The sequence below is a fragment of the Saccoglossus kowalevskii genome, chromosome 1 (assembly GCF_978046115.1).
Source record: "Saccoglossus kowalevskii chromosome 1, keSacKowa6.1, whole genome shotgun sequence".
Lineage (NCBI taxonomy): Eukaryota > Metazoa > Hemichordata > Enteropneusta > Harrimaniidae > Saccoglossus > Saccoglossus kowalevskii.
The window spans coordinates 30,319,843-30,333,253 of record NC_140641.1 but is presented as its reverse complement, the minus strand read 5'-3'; the positions used below and the strand labels follow the sequence as shown (position 1 = coordinate 30,333,253).

Sequence of the window (13,411 nt, the reverse complement as noted above, 5' to 3'; positions counted from 1 at the left end):
GGCCAACCCCCTGACTCTATGATCAAATGACTAAAAATTAACCAATTGGACCCAGGAATGGTGCTATATAGGCCAACCCCCTGACTCTATGATCAAATGACTAAAAATCAACCAATTGGACCCAGGAATGGTGGTATTTGGGCCAACCCCTTGACTCTATGATGAAATGACTAAAAATCAACCAATTGGACCCAGGAATGGTGCTATATAGGCCAACCCCCTGACTCTATGATCAAATGACTAAAAATTAACCAATTGGACCCAGGAATGGTGGTATTTAGGCCAACCCCTTGACTCTATGAGGAAATGACTAAAAATCAACCAATTGGACCCAGGAATGGTGCTATATAGGCCAACCCCCTGACTCTATGATGAAATGACTAAAAATCAACCAATTGGACCCAGGAATGGTGCTATATAGGCCAACCCCCTGACTCTATGATGAAATGATTAAAAATCAACCAATTGGACCCAGGAATGGTGCTATATAGGCCAACCCCCTGACCCTATGATGAAATGACTAAAAATCAACCAATTGGACCCAGGAATGGTGCTATATAGGCCAACCCCTTGACCCTATGATGAAATGACTAAAAGTCAACCAATTGGACCCAGGACTGGTGCTATATAGACCAACCCCTTGATCTTATGATGAAATGACTAAAAATCAACCAATTGGATCCAGGAATGGTACTATATAGGCCAACCCCTTGACCCTATGATGAAATGACTAAAATTCAACCAATTGGACCCAGGACTGGTGCTTTATAGACCAACCCCTTGACCTTATGATGAAATGACTAAAAATCAACCAATTGGATCCAGGAATGGTGCTATATAGGCCAATCCCTTGACCCTATGATGAAATGACTAAAAATCAACCAATTGGACCCAGTAATGGTGCTATATAGGCAAACCCCTTGACCCTATGATGAAATGACTAAAAATCAACCAATTGGACCCAGGAATGGTGCTATATAGGCCAACCCCATGACCTTATGATCAAATGACTAAAAATCAACCAATTGGACCCAGGAATGGTGCTATATAGGCCAACCCCCTGACCCTATGATGAAATGACTAAAAATCAACCAATTGGACCCAGGAATAGTGCTATATAGGCCAACCCCTTGACCTTATGATGAAATGATTAAAAATCAACCAATTGGACCCAGTAATGGTGCTATATAGGCCAACCCCTTGACCTTATGATGAAATGACTAAAAATCAACCAATTGGACCCAGGAATGGTGCTATATAGGCCAACTCCCTGACCCTATGATGAAATGACTAAAAATCAACCAATTGGACCCAGGAATGGTGCTATATAGGCCAACCCCTTGACCTTATGATGAAATGACTAAAAATCAACCAATTGGACCCAGTTATGGTGCTATATAGGCCAACCTCTTGACCTTATGATGAAATGACTAAAAATCAACCAATTGGACCCAGTAATGGTGCTATATAGGCCAACCCCTTGACCTTATGATGAAATGACTAAAAATCAACCAATTGGACCCAGTAATGGTGCTATATAGGCAAACCCCTTGACCCTATGATGAAATGACTAAAAATCAACCAATTGGACCCAGGAATGGTGCTATATAGGCCAACCCCTTGACTCTATGATGAAATGACTACAAATCAACCAATTGGACCCAGGAATGGTGCTATATAGGCCAACCCCTTGACCCTATGATGAAAGACTAAAAATCAACCAATTGGACCCTGGAATGGTGCTATATAGGCCAACCCCTTGACTCTATGATGAAATGACTAAAAATCAACCAATTGGACCCAGGACTGGTGCTATATAGGCCAACCCCCTGACCCTATGATGAAATGACTAAAAATCAACCAATTGGACCCAGTAATGGTGCTATATAGGCCAACCCCTTGACCTTATGATGAAATGACTAAAAATCAACCAATTGGACCCAGGAATGGTGCTATATAGGCCAACCCCCTGACTCTATGATGAAATGGCTAAAAATCAACCAATTGGACCCAGGACTGGTGCTATATAGGCCAACCCCTTGACCCTATGATGAAAAGACTAAAAATTAACCAATTGGACCCAGGAATGGTGCTATATAGGCCAACCCCTTGACCCTATGATGAAATGACTAAAAATCAACCAATTGGACCCAGGAATGATGCTATATAGGCCAACCCCTTGACCTTATGATGAAATGACTAAAAATCAACCAATTGGACCCAGGAATGGTGCTATATAGGCCAACCCCTTGACCCTATGATGAAATGACTAAAAATTAACCAATTGGGCCCACGAATAGTGGTATATAAGCCAACCCCTGGACCCCGTGATCAAATTGCTAAAAGTTGACCAATTGGATCCAGGAATGGTGGTATATAGGCCAACCCCTTGACTCTATGATCAAATGGCTAAAAGTTGACCAATTGGATCCAGGAATGGTGGTATATAGGCCAATTCACTACGTTCAATTACCCACCATAGACTCCAGTCAGTCAAAATGACTATTTTGAACTGTAGGCATTAATCAGCGATTCTGCCGGTGACGGAGAGATAGAATCCAGGTCAGGGGAAGCCCCATGACCTCAAGATTCTTTTACCCCTTATGTCACAAACCCACGTGACCAAGGCCACCTGGCAACGCCACAGGTAGCCGTCCATCACTCTTAATTTCTCTCCGCCTCGAGTGAAGATGAAATTTAGCGAGCTCTGCTGGATCGCCTGCTTTTTTTTTTTTCCTGTCCGGATTTATAGCTTGGGTTGTTGCCGCTGCTCGGCATCCGACATGGTAGCTGGTAGGATAAGTTTTCCTTGTCTTTTTTTACCCTCGTGTCGTTTTCCCCTTTGTGTGTAGTATTTTTCACAGCAAAGAAATCAAAATCCGGCGCCACTACGTAGTCACATGTTGATTTCATGGCGGCACCTTTTACAACTGTAATTCGTTTCCCTCATGCATGTCGTCTTTTATTTTTAATGTATTTAGCAATATATAGGTGTAATGACAGCACCAGGGCTCGCTGCCGTTTTTCTTTCCGGTCTCCTCGTGTTTCGAGTCGACCGTGCAGTGGTTATATTCAGAATTTACCAGCATAGAAACCGCATCCGAGATACTTTGTCGTAGCTACGTGCGGGTTTCGGGGTTTTTGCGTGAAAGCGTGTTTTTTTCACTGGAGTTCTGAGGCCTGAGATTTTCTTTCAGAGCCATCAAGATCGCTGAGACTGCATGACCGCGTCACAGCAAGGTCGCGCGTCCAGTAAACAAATCGGTTAAAGTGAGTTGCGTGTTTTGCATGAGTGGAAAGTCCTCACGCTCGGCTACCGGTACTTCATGTACCGGGACGTCGAGTAAGAGGCCCGACGGTGGAGGTACCGATATTTTTCTCAGTCTCCTCCGCCGATCGGAGGGCATCCTCACAGTCTGTTTTTTTTTTTCAGGTGGTGGTTTACCCGATTTTACCGGCTGCAGCGAGGCTGTGCCCCTGGAGGCTTTCCTCCTATGGGGCCCGTTGCGGGTCTCTTTGTGGACCCTTCCTCGCACGGCACCGGGTTTGCCCCCGAGTTGAGGGCTTTGGTCGAAGGACTGTCGGGGCAATTGCGTCCCTGGCAGGCCGGGTAGATCAGACGCAGTCGGAGCGAGCTGTCTCCACTGTGTCCCCTCGGTGGGCTAGCAGGAAGAGACACGAAAGCATGTTTGCATTCAAACACGTCTCTTCCGGGGAACCCCCGTTCCCAGTCACGGCTCTCCCACTATTTTGGGGGGTGGCCGAGGCTCAGACTAATTGCACCGGTCCTTCTCTGGATCCGCGGGCACTGAATGCCAACGGGGTGCTGGCAGCCAAGTCTCCGATCTCGGGGCAGGGCTTTCAGGGCAGGGCACGCGTTGACCCCCCCCCCCCACTTTCAGCCAGCTAGGGTTCGTCACGCGGTAACGGTACAACGGTAACGAATTTATCCTTGTGTCCGGTCCCCGCTGTGGGTTTTGACTCCTTTCTTACCGCCCCACGGGCGTCCCCAGAGGGAACCGACCCTGTCATGAGACGCACAGTCAAACACGCTCCCTCTCACATATTTTAAGTTAGAGGAGACGCAGTTCACTCGCGTTGGATACAGCCGGTACTCCGGGCGGTCCCTCAGAGTCTTCCATCTATATGACTCGGTGAGCCACGCTTTTGGGGTGAGGCGGAGTATCATCGATCCCAGTGATACGATGTATATACCCCCACCCTTGATCCTAAAGCGACCACCTAAGGTTGCTTCAACGCTTATAGGATCACGGGCGTCGGGATCCAAAGCAACCCCGTTGGCACATCTCTCCCCTGTCCGTCTGAGTGCGGAGTGGGGCGCAGAGCACGCAAACGGTGTTGATGGGCAGCGTTGGTCAGCCGCGGAGGATGTAATGCTTAAGGCCCCCGGGTGGGGATAACGTTAGGCAACATTTGCCACTGGACCAAACGCTATCCGGTCTGTGTATTTCAGGATCAGACCCCATAGCGTGGGATGAGACCAAAACACCCCCAACCGGATTCCAAGGCTCCTTCCCCAGACCCCGGTACCATGAATTTGGCAAACCGGGCAAAGGGGGATAGCCGCGTTCCATGGGTGTCTTTGCCAATTGAGGACGACCCATCTAGCCCTGAGGGCAGAGTTGCTTGAGTGCATTATTATGCGTGCCCAGCACTCTGGTGACCTTGGAGGCAGAACGCACCAGCCTCCTAGACCAGGTGACATTTTTACTGGTGGGCCACCGCACATCTACGTGCGACACCCCCTAGTGTTGCCTGGCTCGCTTGGCCAGGGCCACTACTGTGCTACGAGACGCGGCCTTAGACGCATGTGTTTTCGCCGACAAGCTGAGCCGGGGTACGTCCCCACCTCAGTGACGCAGACTGGATACCCTCCACCCTCTTTGTTCAGGGAATGGTGGGTACAGTCTCGGAGCTTCGGAGTGCAATGAATCAGAGGGTTCAGATTGAATCCGCTAGCCAGTTGGTCCTGCCTTGGGCAAGCGGAGGGCACCCCAAGCACAGAAAACACAACGCCCTAGGGCGTTGCCCGCTAGCCAGAGTCAGCCAGGAGGCAAGCGCTTATACCCTTCCATGGGAGGGAAGGGTAGTGGCGTGCCCCCAGGGAGGTAAGAGCCAGGTGGTGGCTCCTCACCCTCTCTGGGCGGATGTCTACCCGGCAGCAGGGGAAGCATGTTTGACGCTCACCTCTGCAACCGGGGGAGACAGGCACGTGTTCGGTGAGTGGCCAGGTCACAACTTAGTGACTACTTCAGGCCTTGGGGAACTCGCCTCATGGGGGAAGGGAGCACCCTCCCCCCTTGCAACTGCCGAACACATGGCCACACATCCCTGTCGTACACAGATTGCGCCGGTGTAGTCCGGTTTGGAGACGGCGGGTGAACGACCCCTGGACCTTCCCAGGTGGTGACATCCATTTACGGCATACCGCTGAAATCTCCACTTCCCCCCGTCAGTGTCTCCCCTGTTGGGCACTGCCAGGGGACTCCGGCAAGGCGGAAGCAATCAGACAGGAAGTAGCAGTTGGCTGGGGAAAGACGCCATACACAGGGTACATCAGCCGGAACTAAGTCCAGGCTTCTACCCAAATGTGTTCGTAGTACCAAATCTACAAGTGGCAGGCGTCCAGTTTTGGACCTAGACAGACTGAATCAGTACGTGCCCCTCGATCGGCTCCACATGGAGACACCATTCAGGGTTCTTCTCTCCATCCACCGTTTTGACTGGCTAGCCCCGCTAGATTTAAGCGGGGCCTACCTGCACGTACCGATGCACCTAGCGAGTTGCCATCTCCTTCGAATCGCCCAGCTGGGCCAAGTATTCGAACTTCGGTGCTCCCCCTCCGTTCGGGTTAGGCACAGCGCCCTACGTGTTCACCAGAGGGATGAAACGGGTAGTGCTGCTGCTTCACCAGATGTCGGTACACCTCAATCCGTACCCAGACTACTGGTTACCAACAACCCGGGCAAGGGGTAATAGCCAAACGCATCAGGCTAACACAGGATTTACTTCACCAGCTGGGCTCGTTAGTAAATCGACAAGTCCCACCTCAAGCCAACGCGCAGTTGGTGTCCCTGGGCATGGAGTTTTGACACAGAGGTAAGCTTGGCTTAGCTATTTCAAGCATATTGCTTAGCGCTAAGCAGCCTAGCCGAATGCCTAGTCAGCGTTCCCTCGGTGTCCCTCTGTGAACTAATGTGGATCATCGGAATGATGACCTCGGTTCGAAGGGTCGTTCCCCAGGCCGCACTACGCAGCCGCCCGGTATAACACTTGTTATATCGCCGAGCTCTTTGGGAACTAGATAGGCGGGTTTCGATCTCGTACCAAGTGAAGGAAGCCCTGCCCTGGTGGTCGTCACTGACCAACCTCGGGCAGAAGGGCCCCCTTGGACCCGCTCGCTGCAGGCATGACTCTGGTAACAAATGGCCCCCCCAGGGTTGGGGAGCGCATCTATTGGACGAACAAGCCCAAAGATATGGCTCCCGCATAGTTTTGGGACCACCATATCAACCGGCTCGAACTGTGAGCAGTGTACAATTAGCACTACCACGCTTTCTACCCGTAGTTCGAGACCACAGAGTCCTGCTCCGCACAGACAACGCAGCGGTGGTCTCCTTCAAGAAGGAGGGGGGACACATCGTTGTCAGTCCTAGCGGAGCAAAATCCTCCTTTGGTGCCTGGAATACAATGGGGAGCTAACCGCACACCACCTTCCAGGGGTGAGGAACAGTCTGGCGACGCCCTTTCAGGGCGACTCCGTCTCCAGAACACGGAGTGGCTGATACCCCAGTGGGTAGCCTCCAGGCTGTTTCGGCTGTGGACGGTCCAAGGTTAGACCGTTTGCCGCACCCCGGAACACCAAGCTCCCGACGTACGTAACACTCCTGCTGACTCCAGGAGCCTGGGCCAGGGTCGCTTTGCTACCCCCCGGATCCACTTAGTTGTGTACGCTTTTCCTCCCTTCCCGCTAGTCCACCGGGCACCGGAGAAGACTTCGACAGGTGCACACCTGCATATTATCATTGGTTGCACCCAATTGGTCGAACAGGGCCTAGTTTCCACTTCTGTCGGAAACGATAGTCGAAACACCAGCAGTGCTTCCGGACTTACCGGACATGCCGTCCCCACCAGACGGTGCACTACCACGAGCCCAGCGGGTATCACTTACCCGCATAGAGGCTCTCATTAGACCTGCCCATACGAAAGCTTTATCTGAGCGGGCTGCCAACGTCCTGGCCAGGGCGAACTGGGATTCCACCAATGCAGCCTACATTTCTAGGCTGCGAGCATACACTGGTTAGTGTAGCGGAAGGGAGATTGATCGATACCATCCCTCTATTGGCCAGGTAGCAGGCTCCTTCGTCCACCTGTTTGACGAAGTGGGTTTGTCCTACGCAGCGATCGTTGGCTACAGGTCGGCCTTGTGCCCCACCATTCAAACGTACGGGAACAAGACTAACCGATTGTCCTACTATTAGGAGACTATTTACTGCTTTCCAGACGCTGAAACCCCATGCAAGGGAACTGCCCAACTGGGACTTGTCGGCTGTGTTGTCCGCTCTAAGCAGACCGCCTTTTGAGCCTCTCCAATCAGCACCACTCAATTTTTTGAGGTGGAAAATGGTCTTCCTACTGGCCCTCGCCTCAGGTAGGCGCCGGTCAAAGCTAGGCGCGCACTATCCTTTGCGGACGGTTGTGCCGCTTTTATGGGCGATCAAGTTGTACTAAGACACGAATCGGGTTCTCGCCAAGAACCAAATCCCAGGACACGATCCTCAACCGATCGTCATCCCCCGGCTGGCAAATATTGTCAGTCCGGAAGATCAGGAGGAGTTGCTTCTCTGCCCGGTCCGAGCGCTGAGTTGCTACGAGAACCGTACCAGGTTTTCTAGACGGGGAACCAAACACATGTTTTTGTGTTACGGCCCTGACAAGCGGGATAAGCCGGTTTCCCCGACTTCCATCCCCAGGTGGATTACTGCGACTGTACTGGAGGTCTATAATACACTATCCTCCTCAACACAGACCTTGCAGAGACACCAAGTACAAGAACATGAGGTCTGTGCGATTGCTAACTCACTAGCGCTAGCGTCAGGTGCCCCCCTCAAACACATTCTGAGGGCAGGCTTCTGGAGAACGCAGAACGTCTTCATCAACTACTACCTAGGAGACACCCAATCTATTGAGCAGGGTCTCTTCAGGTTAGGCCCCGTCGTAGCGGGTCAGGCCTTGTTTGCTGACCCAGCCCGAACGACTGCAGGGGCCTCTGCGCATAGGCGATAAGTCAGTCTCTGCATTTTTGCGGGCAGATTGGCTGTTCCACTAGCACTTCCTGGAAGCTCCCAGGTTTCGCTTCTGTCGACCTACGCCCTCATGCGAACTGTTTCGGTCCTACTTCAAGCTTATCACCCCCGAGTTCGGCTTGGGTCTAGCTTTCTCGGGCACACCGAACCCTGTCACCACAGCAGCATTGGCTTCTTGCTTCTGGGACAGCACAGGCAAGGTAACACACCACCCTTCTTGGGTCTTAACTTAGGTCTTTGGGTTTGTTTTTCATCCCGGACTGGGGGAAAGTCTTTCATCATTCTCCTTTTTTTCTGTTTGCTCGGAAAAACCCGCCACCTATCGGTGTCTGACTCTGCCTACAGTTCAAAATAGTCATTTTGACTGACTGGAGTCTATGGTGGGTAATTGAACGTAGTGAATTTAGGCGAGGGTTCTTCGAACCCGCCTATTCACATAGTTCATACCCACCATAGACTCCGGGTCCCCCCCAACCTCCCCACTCTTTCCGTCGCGTTGGTCTAAGTCCTCGAGGCGGATAGAAAGGAACCAGAGTGATGGACGGCTACCTGTGGCGTTGCCAGGTGGCCTCGGTCACGTGGGTTCGTGACGTAAGGGGTAAAAGAATCTTGAGGTCATGGGGCTTCCCCTGACCTGGATTCTATCTCTCCGTCACCGGCAGAATCGCTGATTAATGCCTACAGTTCAAAATAGTCATTTTGACTGACTGGAGTCTATGGTGGGTATGAACTATGTGAATAGGCGGGTTCGAAGAACCCTCGCCTAAACCCCTTAACCCTATGATCAAATAGCTGAAAATTGACCAGTTGGACCCAGGAATGGTGACCCAGTTCAATTACTTGTATGATCTATATTGACATAAAACATTCATGCATGAAGTTTCATTTCTTATTTTCACTCTCCAGACTTCTGGACCTGAGGTTAAATGGATTGAAGGTGGTAAACCATTGTTTAGTGTACACAATAAAATTGTATCCACTATATACACCAAGGTATGTATAAATCAGACAGATGTCATTGGTTTTGCAAATGCAAAACATTTAACAATTTGCATATTTCTAGTGGAGGCATATGTATCATAATTAAACACATTTTTAGAAGTATGTCATCCCACCAATGTTATCCAAACCTTTTTTTTTTTTATGTTCAGACAAAGTCCAAAACTTGTACTTGTGTATTGGCGTTTATCAGTTTGTCTGTTCATTGTATGCCTGCATGCATGCACCCTCATCTTTGTTTGTTTGTTTGTTTACAAATTACAAAAACCTGAACTTACAGATTGACCTTTGTGGTGCGTGCATAACCCTGTATGCTCGCTCCTAGCTATATGTTGGACATGCCTTGACCAATCACATTCAAACTTCACAAATGCATCATAATTCTTGGAATACATATGCAAGTCTATTTGTTTCACGCTATGCTTCAAGATGGCTGAATGGCAGCCATTTTCAAGCTAAAAAATCTTCAAATGAACTGGTTCGTAGTCGTGCATAGACAGATATTGTTCTGACCTGTATAAGAGTGATGTTGATAGGATTTATTCACTGAGTTGTACTTGTTCTACAGGACCCACATATACATAATTTCTTCATTCATTGCCATGTATATGATAATTGTTCAACATACAATGTGGAACTGTGCAAGTTACTCAAGGTGAGTGTTATCTGATATGTAATGTTACATTTAATATGTAAACTGAATATGATATATAGTAGATTTTATTTGGTAATTGTTGTCCTAAGTAGCTATTCAAAATAGCCATCCATTTCAAGCAATGGGTTCTCCTTTAGTAGCTTAGAAGGAAAAACATTCATTGAAGTTTCATTCTAGTAGTTTTGACATAACAGATATTCTCTTGGTTTAATATTAATATTCATTGGTGAAAGAAGCAAAACAAAACCCAACTATTACATATTAAAATAATTACTGTATCTGATCTAGGTGCTTTTGTAGTGTGAGGTGGTCTTTTTTAATTCGCCCACTTACTTCACAAATTGATTTAATCTGCAAAATTTGCATGCCATATAATATTTCAGCTGAAACAAAACATCACCTCACCAACTTATTTTTAGAAATATAAGATACTGTAGAATACTTTATTTTAGCTAGAATTAATTTTCGCTGAAAAGGCTTTTTGAGTGTTTTGTGTGGAATTTATTGTCACTGATTTTTGGCAAGTTGAATGTGAAATGTAGGGAAAAAAGTATATTTGCTGAATTTTATTTTCCAAGCGAAAATAAAGTATTCTACGGTATATTTAATGATCTAGCATACAATAGATACATTTTTAATCTCTTTATACTATTCCAAATGAAAGGAGCATCAGCTTTTATTGCAAAGTCATTTACATTTAGTTTCAAATGAGTAACAGTTTACTGCAATTTGCTACCTCCCATATAGGCACTACATGCAGTGGACACGTTTACTATCATTCAGTTTTTACCAGTTATTCTTAATCAGCTCTTCAGGATACTAGCAGACTTTGCAACAGAAGATATACAGCTCAATACTGTCAGGTTTGCAAACTTTGATCTTTGTACGCAGTCTTGTAATTATGGTATACTGCAAAATGTTCACTGCTAGAAGTTGTGAGGCATTCACAAAAACAACATTTTGTGAAATTACAGTATTCTGTTGGAGGAGGGTAGGTTAGACACCATGGATGTCATATCAGCTGCCATTCTCCGTCGCAGAGACGATGAGTCTTTTATCACTAAGCTAGGTAGTCGCCAGGGAACATCCCACGAGTTGAGGCTCTCTGTGGCTCTTTAGGTCAAGAAGACTCTGCAAGGGAGAGTGATCAGCTGTGTGACTTTCACATCTTATTTCTTTGTAGATTATTGATTCATATAGTGGCATGTATTCATGAAGTTGGTCGAGAAGATGCTCTCCACTCCTATGTGAAGGTAAGCCATGCCCTAATTTTAACAATGTCTGTTTTCTTCAAGAATAATTTAATGAAAAAATATTTACAGAAAATATTGGTGACCATTGTGATCTGAGAAAGCATCTGCATTATTTTATATAGCAGTTTTTGATATGGAATCAACATCAGTCAAACGATTACTGTTTTTGTCTAAATAGCATGTGTTTGTGACAGAGAAACCTAACACTCAGAAGAAAACAGTGCACGAAGAACTTGTAAAGAACATGGCATTTTCCCTGAGACCAAGCACAGATCCACAAGTCAGCAAAAATCTCATGAGGGTAATTACACTATTCTTCCCAGTCTGACAGGCACCACACCACATACTCAATGTTCACTGGTCGCTATTCATGCACTTGTTGGCCTCAGATCTCTATGCCACATGGGTGACAGAGCTAGAATCCAAAGTCATTGGTGATTGTCTCATAGTAAAGAGTCATTGCTAGCTACAATGTGGTGATACAAATGTTTTACATTGCGTCCAGTGGCAATACAAAATGAGAGGAATTTAATTGGATCTGTATGACCTCCAAAAGGTCACACATCCTGGTACTTTCATGGGGTACAAATTCACTATAAATGAGTATCGACTAATGTATCACAGTGATACCGTATTACCTTGGGCACGCGCCCAGGGGCCTGAACGTACAAAATCGAGAAAAATTGGGGGTGGGCGTTTACCCGAGGACCACCCCAAAAAATATTTTAAAAAGTTGTTTTTGTGATCGTATGATAAGGTCAAATAAAGGAATGCTTTCGTACACTTTGTACACGTACTTATTTCTTGATTTATGCGAGGTTTCAATAAACGTGAGCACTCAGTCAAGATCTGTGGTAACACTAAGACACATAGTCGAATTTCAAGAATAAAACTTGTTTTATGTCAGCGAATGAAGTTGTATTACTCACTGAAATTGACTACAAACTATGGTAAATATTGTAATCAATGCACGGTTACATTTTTAGCAACCGTGATCAGTGCAAGTCGAAACGGCCGGGAAAAACTACCGCTTGTAATCCAAGAAGGCGATGACCTCATTAGCATAATTTTGTTCACGCACGTATTGATACATCGCATCGTAATTACTGAAGAATAGCAGACAGGGTTATGAAACAAAAAAACTTTTATTACTGATGTGAAATGTTTACAAAACTACATAAACATATCCAAATGGCGATACATAAAATAACAGACTGAAAATAAACTCTGGTCGACCTCATTAACATGATTTATTCACGCACCCACACACAAGACAAAATTATGATGCAACAAGTTCCCATCGTCGGCATGCCTCATTATGGTTATCGTAATGGACTTGAGGTCGGCAAAATGAGTTTTTCTTCAACGACAGAAAAATAATCCACATGACCGTAATGCCATAGCTGTGTTGAGGGATGGAAAGAAAGTAGCAATGTCTCAAAAGTGCTCGCTCCCGTTCACAGTCAGCTGGCATCGGTGTCGCTGGGTGTATATGATAGAGGGAAGTTGTGCAACCAAATTTGCCGAGTTTGTAGTTCTTCGCCGATAAAAAAATAACTAAGGCAAAAACTCAGTTTTTCAGCATTTTTGTAATAAAGACATTATCCTCTATCAATAATCTGCCCCAAATAGAAACATTTCCACTAATTCTTGTGTTTTTTCGACGTTTTTCGAAAAACCTGCGATTAGGCTGCGAAAGTAGAACATTCCGGAGGGGGTGAAACGGAAGAGCCAAACAACGCGTAAAAATAGAACGCGTATTTTGACCTCTACGTGGCCAACCAATGGCTGGACACGGATACGTTTTTGGTCGTTGCCAAAGAGCCCCGCGTCCATCGCCTGGCGATGCTCTTCCAATGAGTTTTTACGTAAAAACACAAACAAAACGACCCTTTTCAGGGCCACCACACACTCCAAAAAAAGAACTACCGTAACAAACACACTATTTAAATAAATCAAACACGTTCGTTTTTGACAAATACAACTTTATTGTTGACCTAATTCTTGGCTAAAAATCACCCTGGGCGTTTAACCGAGGATGTCCCCAACATGTAACTTTTGTGAAAACAGAGGGGTGGGCGCTTGCCCAGGGAGGGGCGCGTGCCCGGGGTAATACGGTAAATATGCTTTATAAATGTGTATTTTGCATTATCCTCAAAATATAAAACTTATACATC

At 46.8% G+C, this 13,411-nt stretch overlaps 1 protein-coding gene across 1 annotated transcript in view; it reads left to right on the top strand.

The window, feature by feature from the left end:
• Positions 1 to 13,411, top strand: part of LOC100376340 (dedicator of cytokinesis protein 9-like) — a 118,680-nt gene that overhangs the window by 65,369 nt on the left and 39,900 nt on the right. The window contains exons 20-24 of the mRNA XM_085500692.1: positions 9,234 to 9,320; positions 9,895 to 9,981; positions 10,729 to 10,844; positions 11,165 to 11,234; positions 11,413 to 11,535. Of these exons, the coding sequence (XP_085356818.1) occupies positions 9,234 to 9,320; positions 9,895 to 9,981; positions 10,729 to 10,844; positions 11,165 to 11,234; positions 11,413 to 11,535 (483 nt within the window). The remainder of the gene's footprint in view (positions 1 to 9,233; positions 9,321 to 9,894; positions 9,982 to 10,728; positions 10,845 to 11,164; positions 11,235 to 11,412; positions 11,536 to 13,411) is intronic.